The sequence below is a fragment of the Pleurodeles waltl genome, chromosome 5 (assembly GCF_031143425.1).
Source record: "Pleurodeles waltl isolate 20211129_DDA chromosome 5, aPleWal1.hap1.20221129, whole genome shotgun sequence".
Taxonomy (NCBI): domain Eukaryota; kingdom Metazoa; phylum Chordata; class Amphibia; order Caudata; family Salamandridae; genus Pleurodeles; species Pleurodeles waltl.
In genome coordinates, this window is record NC_090444.1 from 156514511 (window position 1) to 156536893 (window position 22383).

The 22383-nt window shown below is 42.6% G+C and overlaps 1 protein-coding gene across 1 annotated transcript in view; it reads right to left on the reverse strand.

Moving 5' to 3' along the window:
- Window positions 1–22383, reverse strand: part of LOC138295497 (zinc transporter ZIP9-like) — a 164127-nt gene that overhangs the window by 53117 nt on the left and 88627 nt on the right. Inside the window, exons 3-4 of the mRNA XM_069233838.1 lie at window positions 18015–18200; window positions 13575–13643 (exon numbers count right to left, since the gene is read on the reverse strand). Of these exons, the coding sequence (XP_069089939.1) occupies window positions 13575–13643; window positions 18015–18200 (255 nt within the window). The remainder of the gene's footprint in view (window positions 1–13574; window positions 13644–18014; window positions 18201–22383) is intronic.

Here is a 22383-nt window from a genome sequence, read left to right on the forward strand (position 1 = left end):
ACCAGTTCAGGAAACCCCAGTTCCCACTCTGGCACAAAACTACACAAAGGACATGGGAGTGACCATTCCCATTTCCAGCTCCTCCCCTAGGGAGGTGCACAGAGCTCTGCTAGGTGGCTTCTTGGATCTGCCATCTTTGGAATAAGATGTGTAGAGGCCCCTGGGAGCATCCAACTGGTTAAGCCAGGTAGATGACGTAGATGACGTCCCTGACCCACTCATATCCACCTGATATGTGGGTCCCAGCAAAGAGTGACCAACCCCTTTTTATAGTTGCTTAAGGGTTCCCTCACTCATGGGTCCTCGGATTCATCAGGGAAGACTCTACAAGGAACTCTCTGCAAGACATCTTCTGCCCCTGGCCTCTGGAACCGCAGCTGGTCTTCGCTGGAACCAAAAAAGTCTGTTTCTGGAGGGAAGGCTCCCATTGCAACATTGTTTCTCAGGATCCTGCAAGAATTCTGCAACATCCAAGGCTTTGCATCCTCCAGAGTCACAAGGACTCCGTTTGCACCAGGAGGCACAAAGGAATCTCCCTTGGAGTGAAGGAGTCGCTCCCCTGTAACTGCGGGTACTTCAAGACAACATCAACCAGTTGGTGGGGTCTGCTGTCCACGGACATCTGATGATCCTGCAACACAGGTAGTGAGTCTGTGGCCTCCTCTAGGTCAGACTTGTCTTCTGTTCGACTTGGGAGACTGTGGACCCCTGCTCCTGCCACTGGATTGGCACCCCTGTGCACTGCAACTGTTGCACTTGCTAAGGCTTGTTGCTTCTTCCTCTGGGAGATCTTCAGGCTTCAAGAAGCCCCGGCCTCCAGCACTCTGCAAACCGAAGATCAGCTACTGTCCTGCAATTCGTGGGACTTCTGTTTTGCTGGGCAGGTTAGGCCTCCTTGTGACTCCCTGTGCCCAGCACCTGTGGGTCACTTGTGGGGGCTCCATCAACTTCTGGTGGTATTCCTGTGTGCTGAGGGACAGCTCTGACACCCTCTCTGGGGTAGAGTCTCCAGGACGTTTCTGGTCCCCAAATCTTTGGAAACCCTTCTGGAACTCCTGTTTGCATTTGCCAGTGCTTGTTGGTGACCTGGCTGGTCACTAATCCTCCTGCAATCAGGGGACCATTGAGGGACAACTCAGCAATGACTTGTGGGAACTTCTGCATCTCCTGGGCCTTCCACCAACCTGCAGGAACTTCACCTTCAGGAGGATAGGCATTGCAACCTGCATCACCTGGACACCTCCAATGGTGCTGGACTCTGTCCCCTTCCCTTGCAGGTCCTCCACGTCTGGAATCCGTCCCTGGGTTCCACCAGTCTGGTCCACAGGACGTGACAGCAGCTGGACAATCCGAGGAATCTACAGTCTTCTGAGAGAATCCCTTATCCCCTCTCCATCCGGGTCACTGGTGTAGGTACTTCTGTCTACTGGGTATCCTGGCATGGTGACACTCTCCATCCATCCTCTTGCCTGCTGGTGTCTTCGGGGTCTGCAGGGAAGGGTCCTGAATTTCACAAACTCCAACCAACACTCTCTGTGTTAGCCTATGGGACAACTGGATGGGTAACTGCCTTATTCCTGGTTGATGTGGTCATCTTACCTCTGGTGTTCGTAACTGTCCCCAGCCCCTAGCGAACTACCACACTTTGGCTGGAGTCACTATCTCACATTCCACTTTTTTAGATATGGCTTGGCCCTCCCCTATGCTATTTCTGATGGTTATTTTGTGTGCTTATTGTGTGCAATATCTCCAAAGGGAGATATCCCAGTGTCAGTTTAGTAGTAGTGTCCTTTATTTTTGCAACACTTATGTGGTTCTTTCTTGTGAGCAGGTTACTGTCTGGCTACTGTGGTATTGCAAGTGCTTTACATTCCTCCTGGATAAGCTTTAGCTTCTCGTTTACCTACCCCTAGAGAGCTTCTGCTATCTGGACACCTATTCAATATCAGGGTTGCCTGGACCCTGTATAATCTGCCACATTCATAGGTGTACACCATAAACTGAGGCAGCTTCCTACAATGGGGCCCACCTTTACTTTGGCGCTCATGCCTACTTTTTGTCCCAGTCTGACCCTGCCAGCATATAAAGGTGAAAAATCTCCCACAAAGTTACTATGCCTTCAAAACAGAGTCAGGATGTCGCACTAGTAAATACACTATACATTAAAGTGCAAAGGTATTCAAGATTGTATAGACTCACTATAAGTAAGACCATGTGTATATGCACGTGTGCAAGATGTCAGCATCCTACCTTTTTTTGTGCAACAATACATAGCCATTCCACAGAATTCAGACCAGTGGCTTGGCAATGCTGTTATTACCAGCCAACAATCTAGGCACTCATGATATCAATCTCAGAAGGATTAAAGGCTGCGATGTATTCAAGCTGTGACCTGCAGTTTTTTGACCCAACAGTGCAATGTGTGCATAAATAGTCTACCGGTCAGGCATAAGTGCTTCCAGACAAAAGGTAGGGAGCCTGAAGGCCTTGGAGGCGCTGTAGAGAAGGACCACATCCTGCACTTGCTAGTTTATTAAAAATGCAGACAGCACACCTCATGGGTGCAGGAAGGTGCAGCCAGCAGAAGCCAGTGCTTCACCCTCTTGAGTAACTTATGGTTGGAGCTGACAACACAATACATGTTAATCTGAAAAGAGGTCAAATAGTGTTTTAATAGAAGGATTGGCAGCCGAGGGAGTCAGGATTGTTACCAGCACTGCACAAGCAAATAAGATGCAACGTTATCGACTCCAGCTGTAATGAAACTTACCTTTCAGCTTGTGTTGTCATGTGCACCGGGTAAGCTCCACCTGATGCCAAGAAAAGCAAGTCTACTAAGCTTGGAAGGGGTACTCCAATTCGGGTTATACACTTGGAGCGCATGTTGTTCTCAGTAAGGTGGCTCCTGGTGATTTTAGTTTGGTACATCTCTATCCATTCAGCTTACAGTGATAATTTAAGGGATTGCATTGACTAAGAGCTAGTTAATGGTAAACCAGGCTCCTATGCCAGATTTTAAACAATCTGGTCAAACATCTTAGAAGATGATTCAACTTGTGAGGACAAGTGAACCAATATGACAGCATTTAAAGCAATATTTAAGGGGAGTGGCCTAAGCAGTGGAAAAGAGCAAACATGAGACTTCAGTGTTGTGCTTCCTCAGTGGCCAAAACCTTTTTCCATTGGAGCCTTACCAAGGATTTGGGAGCATCAACGAACTGCAGAGGCCCCTGTGACGCACATAAGTGTACTGTACTGCCAAAGTACTTTCTACTACGCTGACACTCTCTGAGCAAGACGAAGAGACAAAAAATGCCTTGAGAAAGGGGAGCAACCATGTGGCCACCATTCTTCCCACCAAATCCTCTTAGTGGTCTGTTGGTTGGAGCAGTGGGACTCAGCAGAGACCCTGAAGCGTTGAAGAGACAGGAAGAACTGCCCACCAGAGGAGTGCTCTGACGAGCAGAGAAACTTCCAGAAGTGGTGATTGGGGATATTCATGAATGACAGCGAATATATGAAATGGTTGTCCCTTTGGCAGGATAATTTGAATGGAGAAGACGGGATAATAGTTGTTTTCACCAAATCTTCTTTTAACTCTGTTACTAATCTGTATCATAACAATGCAATCAATATAAAAAGAATTAAAGATGTTTGCAATAATCAGCACTGCTTAGGAGTTAACGTTGGTTGACAACAGCATAAAAGAGTAACCTGTTGGGCTTGGAGACATGACGTGAGGCATAACTAGGTGGATGTTGTTGGACTGTATCTGGCATAAAACATGACTATTAAATGTGTCCAAGTGGTAGCACAGATTAAGAATGATATGTGTCTTCATGAAGATGGCAAAGTGGTACACAGATGGCCAGTGAGATACAAGTTTAGGTTTCCTAGTAAATCCTATGTGGTGGAAACATTTTGCTAAAATGAGAAGCAAAAAAGTTCACATTCAGAATCCCAAATTCTTTTAGAACAAGTTTATTTGTATGCTGGAAGATCTATGTTAAAATCCCCCTTTGACCAACTAGACTCCGAATAGAAGCTAGATGGATCTACAGTAGGTGCAGAGATACATGGTGGCCCTTAATTAACATCTTTGTTCAGTACACCCACACCTCAATCTAGACTTTATTAAATATTCCACCTGGAATGAGAAGTAACCTGCAGAGCCTGTCCCACAGTACTTTTTATACTATGAAATGCAGGTGCTCTCCCAATTAAAGTACTGCAACTCTCAGGTGAAATGCTGGTACTTTTCTTTTCACATCAAAGAAGTGCTGGTGCTCAGTTCCTGACCTTACCTATGTATTTGAACCACTGAGGGGATAAGCTGAGCCAGTGGGGAAAGTGGGGAAATGTCACCCATTGCTCCATTTGTGCACACAGCTCTGCATGCTTGTGCTACCTGCACTATATTATCATGTTTTAAGACCCTTCAAAAGAGCTGGTATTTCTAGGCCTTGTAATACCGTGGCTTCACAAGGGCACAACAACCCAGGTTGGCAATGAAGTAACCTGATTGATCAGGTCAAATTACCTCACATATAACCAGACTTCAGCAAGCTGATTTGTGTGAACTCAGGTGGATCTGATCTGACCAACACATTGTCAGAATGGGTAGAGAATAAATGGGAAACAGGCCCAAAATAAAGGCAATATATGGAAAGCTGCAACACAATGCAGATGTTTCAGAAAAGTCCCTCATTAGATAAACCTCAAAATGTTGGGTGGAGAGTCTCCTCACTACCTTATTGTTTCCGCAGCTGGATTTCTGAGCTTGGTAATAGCAAAGCATCCCGACTCCATTCCATACCAATTATTGAAACGAGCAGCCATGAAGGAGAAGAGTTGAATATGTAGGCTCTAACCGGAGAAGTAAAGTGTGAAGCCCAACTCAAAAGATGGTACTACTGCTTCCCTAATCTTCTTCACTGGTGGCTCAGATCAATACCCATTTGATGATCCATACTAATGCATCCTTAAATGTCACCACCTAGACCTCCAACGTTCTTCTTCTTCAGCAAGGTACTCATCTGGGACATGGTTCCCAAAAGGAGAGCCAATGCTGTGTGTGAGGTGCAAAATGTAAGACACTGGAAGACACAATGCTGCAGACAGCCTTAGCTGCAGCTAAAACATTGAGGCCTTCCTTATCTGTGCAGACAAGACAAAAGAAAATGTAAAACCTGTAACATTCAAACACTACTTCCAGACCCAGAGAGGGAAAGCTAACCAGTTGGGAGTAGGGAGAAAACCATGCACCAGTTCCAGAAAATAGTGACAGGTGTCAAAGAGTATCCAGAAAAAAACAACACAGTGGTGGAGGCGCAGAGGAAGGGTAGGAACGAGCGAGAACCATGGTGAAGGGAAACAGAAATAGACCAAAGCAATAAATGTGGGAAACTTCATACAACCCAAGACCCATACTCCTTGATGGAAACACTGTCCTGAAAAGCTTAATCCAAGATAAAAAAGGATCTAATCAATACATTACAGAAACCATCGAGGATGAAACCTTTTTTGCAATTAAAAAGGTGTCTTTTTTGAAGAATTGTACCTTTCTAGATACATGTAAGCACTTTAAAAGAGAGATATATGCAACCAGTAATAACACAAAATACACAGAAATATCAGCTGAACATCTGCAAGAATTTAAAAATAATGTTGTTGTAGGGCAGAACAGAAGAACACAAGTTAAGAACTGGTATTATGAATAATGGGAATACTTCATTATTTAGCAGTTGGAAAGCTCAAAAAATGATTTTTAATAGTTTTAATTGTTCTAGTTGACCTCGTAGTTTAAAAGATACCCGTTCCAGTTCAGCAAGTTTCATCATTTGGATTAGACAAGTGTCTATTTTTAGGTGACTGGAGGATTTCCAGTTCTAAGAAAACTTTTTGCCATCTTAATCATTAATCACCAATCAAACATATCTGTGAATTTATTTATTTACCCCAACTTAATAGTGCAACTAAGGATTGTCTGTTAGGATGGAAAAGTCCTCTGCATAGTAAAGACGTGTACCCCTGCCCTGAGTGCCTCTTGTCTGAATCCCTAATCCTGATGTTTTGTCACAGGCGAACATGGATCATACATGTGTGCCATGACAAAGGATTGTTTCACGGATTTCAGGCTTTGTTGGCCCTTGAGCGATGTCCGAAGCGCTACTCTCATAATGGTGGAAGGCCCCGCCTTCAACAGGACTTAAGCAACATGAGATCGGTAGTGCCAGCAGTAGAGAACAGGACCTTTTTAACCTGTGCCACTGGAGTGAGGCCCACAGGTTCACTCACCTTTTTAGAAGTTCCGCTGCTGTGTGCTCAAATCGCCCTTGGCCTACATCAGGTAAGTTGTGGAGTGCTGTGCAGCACAGGAGTGGTGACTCAGCATTTGCTGTCTGTGTGGGAAGGGTAAAGTACAAGGATGCTGTGAGGTGCATGTGTGGTTAGTACATGTACTAGGTGTCTGTATGCTGAGAGGAATATATTACATAAGAGATGTGGCGCTGTGCAGTGCATGTTTGGAGAAAGCATGTGCTGAGTGTATGTGTGCTTGAGTGGAACACAATATAAGTGGTGAAGTATTGTGCAGTGCACACAAAGTGAGTGTATGTGCTAGCAGGGAGTGTGTTTTTAAAGAGCACGCCCTGGTTAAATATAGAAAAAAGTGCTGAACAGTGCGCGCACACTGAGTATCTGTGCTGGATGCATGGGTACATGTATGGATGCAATACATGGACGAACAGTGCTGGACTGAAAGTGTACTGTGAAAATACGCTGGTTAAATGTGCCTCAATGGTACATACAATGTACATACATACAATGGTACATACAATGGCCATGCAATTAAGGAGGACCCTGGGTTCCATTTTGGGAAGCCTTGGCCTGCCTGGTAAAAACATGAGGAGGAGAGAAATCCCCCCAGACAGATTTGTGTATTTCTACATTTCTCTGAGCTGGGAAAGGGCACACTAGAGCAGAGGCTTTCAAAACCCCCCTAGGAAGGCTTCAAATGATCCTGGAGGAAGAAGGGGAGGCGGTGGGGTGCCAGGCTCTGGCAAAGAGAAGCATTGTGCTGATAAAAGGCTTTTGTTTTAAACTGAAAAAAGGAGCATCAGTTTACCACTCTGTAGTGGGTCATCACTAAATCACTAACATGTTTTGTCATAAGCTGGGAGTATGTGTCAAAAGGGAAGGGACTCCAAATATTCTTCAACCCTCACCCCCTCCCCACTCCTAATAATCATACTCTGGATGCTTTTATATGTTAGTAAGACCAGCCAGACGAGAATACTATGTTTGGCAACATCTATTTGATTGTATTTTTATTTAACTGCAATGTTTAAATAAGTTTAGACAAATGTGAACATTGCCAAATAATAGAAGAATTGTGAAAAGTTCAGAGGTGGGGCCCAATGATTTTTTAAAGGACTGCTCTTTGATTCATAGATAGATCACAAGGAAGGGACTTGGACACATCTGAGGAAGGGAGATGGGGCTGAATAGAGAATTGTAAAGAGTAGGGCTGGGGGTATGGGATTGCCCTTTTGATGCACATATCAGGGTGGCTGACATCCAAGTGTATACTCTAGTCACTCCCATGAATTGTGTTGTGGACAATCTGCTTTAGAATTGTGAGAGACTGAAGCTATGATCAAAGAGTTGAACCCACATTGCAAGGGAACGGCCCCTGACTCATCACGGAGGACTGCCGGAGATGCTGTAGATGATGCCGCACTCTTGCTGGAATCAGAAGCTGAAAAAAGGATTCCTAACAGCACCCTCCTCCTCCCAGTTGAGCAAAGTCAACTTATCGCGTCTTAATGAGCAGGGAGCTGCTATTACATCTGGGAGACATCTGGCAGTGTTGCTCGGGGAAAGAGCCTGCGCCGAATGAGTGCTTCTGCGTGGGCGGTAAGCAGCCCGACCTCTTTGAATTGAGTTGGACTCACAGGTGCACTTTTGAAGATGCCCACTGCATCGCTTGAACTCTTCTGTGATGCGAGAACAAGTACGATGCGAACTAGGCCAGTTGAGCCCCGGGGGAACTCGCTACTAACGGTGCTGTGGCACTATAAACACTTTTGACTAAGCTCCTTAACTTTGGCATCAGCCCTAGCACAAAAATAAACATGTACCCAAGCACCAATTAGAACAAGCAACTAATTAAATTCAAAAGTCCAAAACATGTATACCCATGGGTCCAAATCGTTAGGATAAGAAATTCTTTAAGGAAGCTCCATTCTTTTATTGAAAATTCTTTATTTCTTTATTCATATTTTCATCATGAAAGATTCCTTCAACAAGTTGCCAACGTGTTTTATCCTATTCAAGGACTTCTTTACTTATCCTTTTGAAAGGTTGACTTGTATTTTGTCGCTGTTTACTTTTAGCATTCCATGGCAATATATGAGTTTTCTTTCTCTTCCACTCTACCCTCTGTGGAGCTCCCTCCTTTCTACCAACTACCTTCCTACATTCTCCGTGCGGCTCACCACACCCTAGCTCATTCATTGCTTCCCCCATCCCTGTCCCTCACCATCCTGCTCAACTCTTTTTTAATGTCCCCCTTTGCTACCATACTGCACCCCCCGGCTCCTGCTTACTACCACCACTGCTCAGTGGTGTTCCATTGCTCCACCCACCCTCAGTCTTTCATTGCCCCCCCCCCATATTTACTTTGTTACTTTTCCATGTATTTCTTTTTTTTTTACTATTTAGGTGTTATGGAAGCTGCAATTTGCAACCATTCCACACATTTCTGCTAATGCGGTTTTGCCTGTCTTTTATTTAATTTGGTTCTCCAAGCTGGGCACCCGCCATCTTCATAACAGTAAATTAAGAAAACAAAGTCCAAATAACCATCACATAATGACGTATGCGCATGCATGCTTAGTAACGTATGCGCATGCATGCTCAGTGAAGCACGTGTGTGTATACATCATCATACTAGGGACGCAATAGTGTCATGACCGTGATCCGTAATGATAAATGATATGTATACATCATCACACTGATGTTTTTTTCTTAATTTGACAAAGCTATTACGCATCTGCAATAACCAACTTTCTTACTTTTTGATAGGGATGAACATTATTGACAAAAACATTGGCAAAGCCAAAGAGGGAGACCGATTGTCTTTGTCAATACTTGTTTCTTTTGGTTGGTGATATACTACGTAGCACAACCAATATAATTTATATGTTTGGTTAGCACAATATGTGTAGCATGATGACGAACATCAGAATATGAGAGCAGTGCCTTTCTGTGGTGGCAATTTGGCAAGTACAAAAAATCAGAGGAGATTCAAAGATTTATCCTTGTTATGAAATATCATGAAGGAATACCTTAGGCGGTGTGCTTATAGTGGAAGTCAACAAACTGAAATATTGTTTGAAACCAAAAATAGGTGAAAACATTTTTCGGCTGTTGTGAGTATTTCCATTCAAGATTGTTACTACTTTTGTCCTAGATTTTACCGATTCCAGTATAGTTTGGTATTATGTGCAGAATTACAAGTATAAGAACCTACATATGACTGTTGAAGTTGACATATAATGCACATGACATGCATATTTTGCCCTGCATCTCCTTCCCACCACCAGAAACTCCCTTTGTTAGCCAACTCTGAATGCCAGAGCACTTGGACTAGGGCTGCAGACACTTCCTTCTGTATTGTCTTTGGAATAACATATTGCTTCCTCTCTTGCTTGAGCTTTGGTAATATTCGATATTTTATATTGTAATTTTCTTTACAGTTTACTTTTTTGAAGAGTGGACTTTGCAGAAGGAGTTATTGGATACTCAGAGGACTTTTTGATGAGCCATAGTTTGCATGCAACTAATCTTTTAAAAGCTCACACCTAGAAGAATGGCCACGGTACGGTGACTGAAAGATTGATACAATAGAGAGGTTGTTTCTAAAAAAACACCCACACCTTTATGTACAATGAAGGATATCCCTGCCAATAACAACAGCAAAAAACAGCAGTGGGATCACTCTGTGATGACCATCACGACAGATCGGTGGCAGCACACCGCTAACTGATGTGCTATTGAAGATTCCCACTAGCCCTTCTCAGGTTTAAAGCTTAGACACAACCCTTCTAGTTAGGATATTCCCAATCTTTTCTTTAGGGATAGCCATGCAATAAGCCTTCTCGCAAAATCAGAAAGAGACAACAACTTTAATTGTTTTTATCCATTATTTCATACTCTATGTTTACACCTCTTGTAGATATTTGTTTTTTCACCCTGGACTTGTTGTTGAAAGATTAAATGAATCTAGAAAATTCCCTCCAATATTTTTAAATTCCCTAGATCCCAAACAATCTTCAGTTATGAATATCTAAATGAGAGGGTCAAACAGAAGAAAAAGGGAAGCCATTGAATAGAAAGCAAGCAAATGTGACAGGCAAGAGAGCCAACCAATAGTAAGCAATCCGCTGACCCAGACTCCCATGTAAATAATGGTATCGTCCACAATAGTTCTTTTGACAAAAGACCTAAAGCTGTCTTCAAGCATTCATGGGTTTTTACATTATCTTTTGGGACCATGCATCTTCTAATAAAAATATGTTACAGTTATATAAAACAGGAAGCATTTTGAAATGCGCTTGATGCCGCACTCTATGCTAACTTTACATTTAAATAGCTTAGTGCTCATAGGGGTTTTAGGAGGTCATTGAAGCCAGTTTGCAAGAAAAATGTGTAAAACTTTGATCAACATTACAAAGGAGAGATTTAAATAATGCTGAAAGAGCTCAGTCTAGGATCAGTGTGTTCGTAGATGGAAAAATAATACATCAAAGGTGCTACAGTGAATGCCTGGGTTAGTCTACTTGCGTCCGGTGGGGCAGGTCAGTGAAAAGAGAAAAGCAAGGAAAACTAAATTGTGGGTAGAATTATTTATTTATTCAACGACATGAATACAGAAATGTTGTACAAAAGGCAATAATGGTACACAGGTCAGACTGGATAGGTAATACAAATAAGAGTGGGTGATTGAGGTATTTTTCAAAAGTGTGTTGCTTCAACTAATTCAAAAGTCTTATGTAATATCACATATTTACAATTTAAATACAGTGAGTGGAATAATTCACTCGTTCCTGGTTGCATGGAATGATACCTTAAGGTAGTTTTAAACTCAAGATATCAGGATGCACTGATCTCAAGAGAAGGGGTCCTCGAAGGCTGAGAGAGTGGAACCTACACGATGCTCAAGATGGGTTTGCTTGACTAGATTTATGGTAGGGATGTAGAGAGTCAACATGTCAGCAAGGTAGACAGGGGAAATGCTGTTCACCGCTGTGAATACTATTGTCACTAGTCTGTAGTGTCCTGGTTTTATTTGAGAGCTATCAGGCTTTGCATTGAAATTATGTGCTGGGCGTGTGCTCAAGGCAGCTGAATGCGGTCCTGGTAGCAACGGGAAAAAGAATACTGAGGACTAAGCCAATTAAGTATGAGCGAAAGAGAAAGTCAAGATGTCAAGAAGGGGAATAATAAATGGAACTAGATGGAGGGCTGTTTACAGGTGAAGTACAAAGTACAGGACAAGTTCAGCCAAAGAGTCTATAGAGCCGTTGGATAATGAGTGCCAGTGAGGAAGTCAGAGATGCATAATTGGATAAATTCTCTCTAACGAGGTACAGGTTCAGTGGATTTTTTAGGTTTTTACATTTTTTATAAAGGCTGAGCCCTTGGTGGGATTTCCAGTTGACCAGTTACAGATGATTGTTACTAAAATTATTTTACTACATTATTTTGTCAGCATCTGTGTTTTGGTCACCTTCTGAATTTCTATGGTGAAAATTCCAGTTACATCCTGGAATCAATCAGTGATCAGTACAGGGGTCATTACTAAACCGCATAAGGTGTTTCTTGTTGAAAAGCAAAAATAAACATTAAATCCGAAAAAACACTGGTTTGCTAATATCCTACAGAAAACAATTTTAATAGTTGGTATTAGATTCTAATCCAATAAAATTGTCCTTCTCAAATCATAGCACACTTCCTCTACTCTCCATGTTGAGAGTATCCTGTAGCAGCTAGGGGTCCACTCAGAATTGCATCGGAATTTCTGTGAAAACACAGTTTTGCACAAGCATGGAGTCTGTTTCAGTAGCACTTCTATTTTAACATTAGAATTCTACTTGTTTTTTAAGATGAATGTACAGACTGTAGGCCACTGACCCTGTAAAGCAACTAGATTTAATAAAAATCCAGGCAATCAAGAGAATACATTCTTGTACTCAGATCTGTGTAAGCGGCCAGGGACTAGGTTGATCCTTAGTAGGGCTCAGATGTGATCCTTCTCAATATGGCACAGTATGTAAGACAATATTAGTCTAGGGCTCCTACAACAAAGAGTTTATCACGATGCTTGGGAAAACCTTGTGTTTAATCCGTAAAAAGCCCCTCAACCACAGAATTAACTGGTAAAAGAGAAGAGAACAGCAGCAGAAAGAAGAAATTGCATGTTTGTGACACCAGCTGGGTCTGTGATATTCTTTTTGTTTATTGTTGCTGTTTGTGTTAGACCCTGTGGTCTGATATGTAATAGTCTTTTAAAGCACTCCTTTTGGTAAGGAATAAAAAGCTAATCTTGCTATGAAAGTAAAATCAAATTAAAGCTCCTGGAAGTTGAATTATGCTTTTGTAATGCATCTTTAAACCTGCAATAAATGTGTCCTCATACATCATGCAAAGCACAGCTGTCGGCTTTGTTAGTGTGCACAGCTGCAGGTTCTTCAGTGCGGAGACACACATGTCACTTACAACTGCATTTAAGGATCACACCTTTGCATTAACCAGTCTTGGATTGCATAGTATTTCTCAGTTTAAAACAAAAATGGTTTTGTTTAAATGGTTTAAAAAATACCGTATCTCTGCCTATTTTCACACTAAAATCAAGTCAGACCTAAAATAGTGCTCAGATTATACATTTTCTTCAACATACAAAGGGGTGTAGCATAGCCAGTGAGATTCGGGGAGGGTGGATCTCAAATTTCCCAACTCAAAAAATACGGTAGGTCGCAGAATGGAGGGTGAACTGAGGAAGGTTTGGGATAGATTGTGCCCAAGACGAATTGAATTAGCACCGATTTGCATTAGGTGGCCTCTGTTTAGACTGTCACAGCAGTCGAAAAACAGTGGGTTGGAACGCTACCCGAGCGATTGCCAGAGGTTAAACTATTTGCAGGCATTCATCACATAACCCTTTGCTTGTTTATTGCCAGTAGTATGCCTGGAAGCCCGAGACTGGCACAGCTTGCCACTCCTACTAATGGTTGTGCATTTCAAAAAGTAGTCAATTTACACCAATTCAAAGAGTACTTCTGTGACTGCAGATTTACTACTTTTTTGGTAAGTCAGTCACATACATATTTAATTTCAAAATCCAGGAATGAACAAGTTAAAGCCTTGGTGAGAAAAACCAACAAAGACAAAGCAGACCTATCTGAGCCCCCAGACCCAAATCCCAAGCCAGGAATGTATTTATTAGGGGGTAGGGGATGACACCACCCCCCCGCCCAAGCTACGCCCCTGCATTCACAGTGTTGACTTACCTGCAGCATGTATCACCAGTCCCAGTGTTGCAGTAATGCTTGTGCCAACAAACATTCCTGTACTGGGATCTAAAAGAAAACGTAAATTAGATTCAGAAAACTATTGTAGAGGAATTTAGCTGAAGTCAGATTCCCAGACCTGTATGATACAAATCACCAGATCCTTTTGCCCACTCTCACACCTTCTGCCAAGGAATAGGACTACAACAGTTTGCTCGTAATGTATGGTTAAATGAGAGTCCAGGCACAATAATAATATATCATACTACTACTGTGGGTCATCTGCTTGCCACAGGTAATTATGAGTAGTGATGCAGGTTACACCCAACCACATCCATTTGCAAGCAGCTCCACACATTCACCGCCCTCTCGGGAGAAGACATAACTCTATTACTCATGTGCTCCCTCAATCAACTTGCTATACAGAGCATCCTTTTAAACAAGGCTGGCATCAAATTTGTGCAACTGAAGGCACAATCACAGGTGAACCATTAGAAAGCTCAATAAGTTATTGAACCTGTCCAAGGTCTGTGTGCAATTCAAAGGTTCTGAAAAGGTCTGCTCAGCCTCTCACCTTCCTTATCTTACTTAGATGAGTTACCTTGACTTATTTATAGCACTTTTATTGGTTACCAATACGGTTTAGACTATTGTTAACTTCCTTAGTGATAAGGGCTATCACATCCTGTGCTAAGCACCTTTTACTCCCACAATTAGATATCTGTGCATTCAAACCATTTGTGAGTGGACTTCTCTAAGGCACGTAGATGCACAAACTACTAAGCACTCCAAATGAAGAAGGCTGGGACCACTAGGAACTAGTGACACCGTCACAAATAGCTACTGCTCACGAACAATTGTTAGCAGGCAAGATACTCTAACAAAGGAAGAATGTAATGTACCTGCCAAAAACCTTGTTGTAGTGTGATGACATTTAGGGCTTGCAATTCTCATGCTTTCACACATCTAAACAAGTAAAGGAAACATCACAAATACAGCAGCCAACCCATCAACAACATATTTGGTACCTACAAAGGAAAGGGATAGTGTCTCGGGGTTTAAGTGCGCATTTACTGGCTCCACTGAGGGATGCTGACTTCTGGTTTTAAGGTTAATTACCACACACCATTTAGGATGAGAATCTCTCACTACCTGTTACCCTATACTCTCTGAGTCACCAGCTCCTCAGTCTAGGGAGCCCAGCAATAACACCATGGGTTGGAGTCTGGGCCAAGGTGCAAACCCAAAAAGACAAAGGGCTCACCACAGACCACAAGGATCTTGTTTGACTTTAATAGCTGACTAGATTTGCTGGATCAATGGCAGAACATATCAAAGGTGGTTCTTAGAAGAGTGTGCTCATCAGGTGTTAGTCAGTTGCACCTGTCCTGGCAGCAGTAAGTTTCTTGTGAGGACCTACTCCGGTCTCTCTGGATAAGTAGACAGCATGTTACAGTACTGTGTCTGAGCCTCTGGACTCATTGAGCTGGTGGTCTGGGGATACTATATAGAGAACGTCAGCAGTTACAGCCAACAGAAGTAGCAGCCGACAGGCCAACAGAGCTTCATTAATGGTCTTACAGCTTAGCCCTAGCAATGAGGATGTTGGCTGCACACAGCTCCAGAGTTTGAAATCACTAATAGTAGCAGCTTCCAGGCAGGTTGAGTTAAAAGGAAAACTGAGAGACCTGAAGGTACCCTCCAGCTTATACTCCAAAGCCATGCACCCACTGCTAACCACAGTGCAGGGCATCCCGCAAGTTCAAATGTCCGGCCTGTCCGATTTGGTCCCTTTCCTACAGTAGTGCATTTGGGAAGAGTTATCTTTCCGCTGTGTACTGCACTGGTCACTACCTATGTGCAGGTCACTAGATGCCCCTAACAGGAAACTGCCCTGGCATACATCTTTTTATAGTCCTTCCATGCGGACCATGAAACAAAGTGCAGCAGAGGAAGAAATGAGAGGTGGGGTTGTCCTCTGTCGTCAGCAGATCTCATTCATTTTGCAAATTGCGTTATGCCAATACTGATAGCTAACCCTAGTGAAAAGTGCACCAGGAATGTTTGAGAAGCTTTTACCATGCACGTCTGTTCTAATGTTCCTGAAGGTTATTGTAGCAATGTTGTACCTAACGTTTGCAAACATTATATTTACTAAAACAAAAAAAAGATACCCCCAGTTTGCCCCAAACCTCTTGACATAATCAGCCCAGGGAGGTCAGAAGGCAACTCTCCTGGGGGTCAGTAACTGTCTGAAAAAGAAAAAGATCGAGGGAACACCTGTCCGGGTTTGAGGTGGTGACGGGGAGGGGTATTAGAAGGGCATTGAAGAGAGGTCTACCCACTTGAAACTTCAAAGTAGGGTCTGGGACAATGTAGGGTCTCTCCTCTGAGGGCTTTTACAAAACAGCGATCCTGAGGAGCATAAGTTTACAGTTTGAAGGATTCCTCATGAATAACTTGTAGGATGCCCTGGTTAACCTGGAGAACAGAATATGAGGTTTCGTCCCTAGCAGAAGATGTAGACATTCTAAGACTGTCAGACACTACTAACAACAGCACAGGGAGGGCAGGGTGGGAAACAGCCCCACAGCAGTGGCACAAAGTGGGTACACCTGCAGTCCTCTCAAACTTTATGCAGTGATGTCCCACCCTAGCAAGAAATGCTGCAGGCTGTGACAAGCAACATTGCTACTGGGAACACGAGGGCCAGAAACACGTTAAGATTTATAGTTCTATGCAAAAGAGAGCAACTGTCTCAAACCAGCGTTACACACCAGAGATACAATACTCGAACTAAATCAATTGTGTTTGGCATGAATATATCTTCTATTATTTGGCGTGAGGGGCTGTGTGTCTCTAGTTTCCAAGATGACCCACACTAGTAATCTTATTGGGACAATACAAAAAACAAGCACTTTTTTCTTATCATAGAATGAGTGTGATGCACACTACTGTATTAGTGGCCACAGTGTTCACTGTCAGTGCAATCTTAGCCCAAAGGTAGAGGTTGCGTGATCATCCTATGAATGAGTATCCTCTGCTCCTGCTCCATGAGACACATGCCCTTCTTTTCTGAAGGGAGTGAAGGCCTTTCCCCATTTCTTAGGCCCCTGCACCTGGGATGAGCTGGAATGGCCCCTGATGGCTATCAGCCTCATTCTCCACTGAGATATAAGTGGAATGTGGTCACCAGCTGCCACTTGCACATGGCCTGTCTAAGTTTCTCATCTGAATAAGATGTTTCGCACCCATGGCCAAGTTGCAAGGACTGATTTATAGTCAGAGGGAGCACTACACTTTTTCTTAAATAGCACTTAAAGTTTTACGCAGAAGTAATCCCGGACATTGCCCTCACTTTGACTGTTACATATCCGACTGTTTATCAGCAGGCCCCAGAGGAGGATAGTAAAATTATGCGAGGTCTGGGTACCAGACTACGTCACTAGACAGGACCAGAAAGGGAGATGGAAAATTAGTTTGAATAAAGAATGCAACTTCTGAAATTACTGCTTGATTGTCGTGCTTCACCTGTATGCCTTCTTAGATGTCACTATACTTAAGTCTGGGACAGTAGCAATTTCCATTCAGTGTCACAGAGTATGAGATCCTACCCTATAAAACATAATCTAATATTGGTTACACCTGATTGTTTCATTTACAGGAAATCAAGAGATCCATGTTACGTTGGTGCAGGAAATGCACCAGTGGCTTGAAACCTAAATGTCACATGTGGGCTGTGGTGCACATTTACACCACCCATTTGTATGACCAAGCTATGAGGCTCCAGAGAGCACTATTGGTTCCTGGTTAGCTGCAGCTGTAAAGCCAAGCAGTAAAACGTGCTAGAGCAAATTGCTCTGCCATGTAGAAAAACCTAATTTAATATATTGGCTAAGTCACTCCTAAGAGAGTGCTTAATGTATAAAAGTAGAGTATGCAAAATTTTACAGAAAAGTATTTTGCCTACAGTGAAAGGTTATCAAAGCTGTTTTTCACTGTGTAGGTAAAGTTACATTTTCCCCCGAGAAGGCCTAATCGTAAACAAAGCTATTTTCATAATATGTTCTGGAAATATGGTAGAGACTTACCCGAAAGTTACCATAAACATATCCTAAATGAGTGATATGCAAAGTTCAAACTGAAAAAGCTAAAGTGTTAGTAAAAGCCAAGGACGAGATGTGGCATTGAAGCTGGAGCTGCTGGGTTTGGAACCTGGGACCCCGGGTTCAAATCCCAGCTGTGGCACTAGCATCACATCCTGTGAGTCCAGACAAGTCACTTAATTTCCCTGGAACTAAAAAATATGGAGGACAAAGTGTGAATAGTATTTGTGTAATTCTCACTTGATCTTTCTCATTTCCCCCAAGTATTGTACGGTGCTCCGTTGCACTCTGGCTAGCATCGTCCTATACAAATAACCAATACATACATACCTACCGTGGTACGAGCAGTAGCTGCTAATCTGATCAACAATGAACATGAGGATGAATCCCATAACCAGGAAGATCCCAATGAAGACATGGGGGGAGCTGTTGGTGTCTTCTTGAGCAGATCCCTCAGGCTTGGGGCTTTCCTGAGAGACGTTTGCATTTACTGCAATGTTCCTGCATGGAGTCAGGGCTCCTGTATGAAAAAAAAGTGATACAGTAAGGCATTTAATATAAAACAAAACCCCACAATTGATAGTATTTATTACAAACACCCAACACAGCTCAGATATGCTATAAGGGTTTATTAAGTGTGGCCTACATTTAATATGGGTTGGACTGAATCTAAATAGTTCTGTAGGGTGTAGATCTTGGTGTCCATGCATAAACTGTTCTACTGACACACAGAGATGCTCTTTTAAAGGATTTCATACAAGGCACTGATCAGCAAAGGTGTTTCATCCCTAATGAATTAAACTCCCTCATGACAATGCTATGTAGAATTATATTGTTTCTTGATACAGAAACACTATCCTCGGCCTAACACTATTGTGCATACAAAGTTGAATGTATCTTCCATAGTGTGTCTTTTCTTTTAACCTGATCCAGTGCTGTGAGGGTAATTCAACAGATAGGGCCTGATTACGAGTCTGGCGGTTGCGGCGGTTCAATCCGCAAGGCAGTGCTGCCCTGGGGATTACGACCTCGTTCTCTGCCAGTGATTTCATGGTGGTAGCATCGCCATGAAAAGGCTGGTAGAGGACAGGTGCAGCGGGTTTGAGGGGGGCCTGCACTGCCCATGCACTTGACATGGGCAGTGCAGGGACCCCCCTGACCAGCACCCTTGGAATGTTCACTGTCTGCAAGCGAGAGTGCTGGTGCACCCTTCATCCTACAGAGAAGTAGAAATCCTTTGGCTGGGTAATACCAAAAAACGAAATGGTGACAAGTTACATCACTGTGTTGAGAGGCCTATCATAAACAGGCATACTTAGGATGTTACATAGTTACATTATCCCCTTATCATTTTGTGAGATGTGCTAATAACCCCTAAACCAAGAAAATGTTTTGGCACACAATCTTAAACTTAAGGAACCTGTAAGTGTTGACCAGGGAATAGAGCACATGGCAGACTATGTAAAAGAAATGAAAACAGCAATGGAACAGGTTTCTGAAGATAAGGAAGTGAAAAATGTAATGTAAAATATCTGGTACCAAAGACTAAACAAAACTATGAATGTGTCGTCATAGAGGAAATATTTAGCATTTTGCGAATAATCCTAATTGTATGTCTAAAAATGATTTCTGTTACTTCCTTTAGAAAGTGTGTCAAAAATGCCCTCTTCACTAGTGTATGTTGAGAACTAAACTCCAGAAGTGTATATTCAGTCGCATATGTGGAAAATGACAAGCAATTCATCTTTTAGATTAATAATGACGGCTCCATCTGAAAACTACTTAGCTGTGAAATTACCTCAGATCAGGCAATTGTGGTGTTTGCAGTCATGTTCACAATTTACATTGATTGACAGTAATGTACTTAAGGAAATGTTTGGTGATGAAGGATACATGTAAAAAAAAATTGAACATCAACCCTGGGGCGTATAATAAACACCTGTTTTTCGTGGAAGGGTTGGTAAAGATTTGAGTTTTCTATAAAGGAGAGAAGAACAGCAGTGTGGACAATTTACATTACCAAGTGAGGGTCAAACTAGGTTGGAGACAACAAAAGGCGATCCCAAACGACACAGAACCAGCCCTTTTAGTGTAAAGATCATTCAGTGGGGAAGTCATTTGCAGAGAGTTCCCAGAAGTGTTCATAGAATGGGCTTACTTACTAATTTCCAGCAAAAAATCAAGCTGAAGAGCAATATTGTCCCATAAAAGTACTAAAGCCTTTTCATTTTTGCAGCAAAATCTTGAAGCATGGGATTTGCATGTGTTACCCATTACAAGGTAAGAAAAAAAAAAAAAACACAACAAAGGTGTTTTACTGTTCCATGCACAGTATTACTGTTTAGGAATAACGAGTACTATGCATGCCATTTTCCGAGCTTGGTATAAAGAGCACTGTACTAACCATATGCTTCAAAAAACATTTCTAGCAAAAACAGACTTTTGTGGCTGATTTACTGTGTTGTTGGTGGTGCATATGTGCTTCATAAACAGTAGTAGCTCTACACCTAAAACCAGGAACTACCCAAAGTTGCTAGCTTTGTTTTGCATAATGTATGAGGCACTAGATCCCTATGAGTGTTATTTTTTTTTACCTATACTGGGTGCCGATTGTGTCTGGCCAAAGCTATGCTTCTCTGACGACGAGAACATATGTCAGCATCTAACACATGTTGTCTTGGCATGGATGTTTCTTACCAATTTAAAGCTGCACTACTGTTCTTGGAATGGTAAAACCCTTTGCCATGTTTCACCTTGATGTGGACAGTATGAACTAATCCTATGCCTATGCACTTTGCTGCAAAAATGACAAAAATCTTAGTCACTTTCCGCTCAGCATGGGTATCGCTGTTAATCCTATGCTTAGAAGACTTTGAGAAAAACAGACATTTGAGGTGAGCATATTTAGACTGTCTGTAGTGTTGTAGAGGCACACTAACAAGCATTTACAATGAAATAGGTCTCGCATTTTCTTGAGTTAGAGCTGTTGGCATTGTAAATTCATAACTGGACGTTTCTTGCCACATAAATTGGTTAACCCTGCCTCATAACATTTCGTCTTTTCCTGACATATAATTCCAGTGGCCCAACATTTAACTAAAGTACTTCCATTTACCTTCTTCCTCTATATTAAAACAGATACAATTATCATATAAACGTTTATCAGAAATAAACTTTTGGCATCAGAGTGTAATGCTCAAATCACCATAACAAAAATATAATTTGGGACAGATTGGAGGGTGAAAGGAAAGAGGGAGTCGGGAGTAAAGATGGAAAGGACAAATGGCGTAGTAACGGTGTCATGGGCCCCGGAGTAAGAAAGGAAAATGGTTGACAGCAATTTCGGTACGAAAATACAGCAGTAATTAGAGTTGAGTGAGGTCTATGAGGTCTATAGGTCTCTGGGCCCCGGTGCCACTGCACCTGTTGCTCTATTGATAACTAGGCCTCAGGAGAGAAAGTGGATGGGGCAGAAAAAGAGAAGCGAAAGGAAGAAAACAGACAAAAGGAAGAAATAGAAGGAGTCGCAAAGAAATAAAAGAAAGAAGGGAAAGAAAGAATGAGAAAATGAAGACAACTAAGATTTTTTTTAAAAAGCAAACATGTGGGAATGAAAGACAGACTAAAAAATAATGAAAGAAGTAGGAAAAGAAAGAGCAAAATGAACATTAGAGAAAAAAGAGAGATGGTGAGAGAAACAACCAGGGCATGTATGTAATGACATTTCCCACAGACACAGAATGGAAAAAACACATTGACCCTTTGAGTCCTGTCAAGTAACTTGTGGTTTTCGCATACAGACAGGAAAAAGAGGGATTTATAGTAAAACATGAATTGGCAGATAAAGATAAGAAAAACACCAGAGAAAGGAAGGAAGATCTGCAAAAAAAAGTGCAAGGACGCATACTGAGTCAAAGGAAAGAGCAAATAAAAAAGACAAAGAAAGAATGAAGGGAAGAGAAAACATTGAGAGTAAACAGAGTAAAGGAAACAATGCAGTGAGATGGGTGAAACAGACCCTCCCAAATAAAGATGGCAGCTAGGAATAGATCTAATTGGCTCCCCCACGTCCCCAATCAGAAGTCAGAGTGTGGAACAGCAGGGGGTACTGCAGAACAGCAGGAGGTGCATTAGCAGAGTTGCATGTGAACCCCCAATACAGCAATATTGGGGTGCTTGAGATCAGGACTGAGGGTATAGACAGAGCTGTGTCCCAGCCAATTGCTGAAATAACAGAACGGTAGCGGGTGAAGAATGAGAAACATAATGCCGTGTAATTCCTGGTATTGGAATAATGGGGCGCTGCAGGTTAGGTTTGAGGTGCACTGACAGAGTTGTATGTGGGCTGCAGTACTGGAATTGTAACGGGCACACAAGGTCAGAAGTGAGGTATGTTAATGGAGCTATGTGTGGAACCTATTATCGGTGTGCCAGTGTTGCCGAGTGTTAACCTGGAGGTCCCCAGCTGCGAGTGGGGCCCAGAATGGGAAAGGAAGTGATCTCACCGGGGTAGTACTGAGGTGCGCTGATGGAGCTGCGCCCTATGTCCTAGTACTGGAACAACAGAGTGTACTGACTGTAAGAACTGAGGTGCTCTGGCAGGCAGCGTGTGTGCGGTTCTGGCATGGGCACAGCTGAGGGTTTGGAGTGTGTGAACTGAGGGGCACTGATGGAGCTGCACCTGAGAAACCAGTACTGGAGCA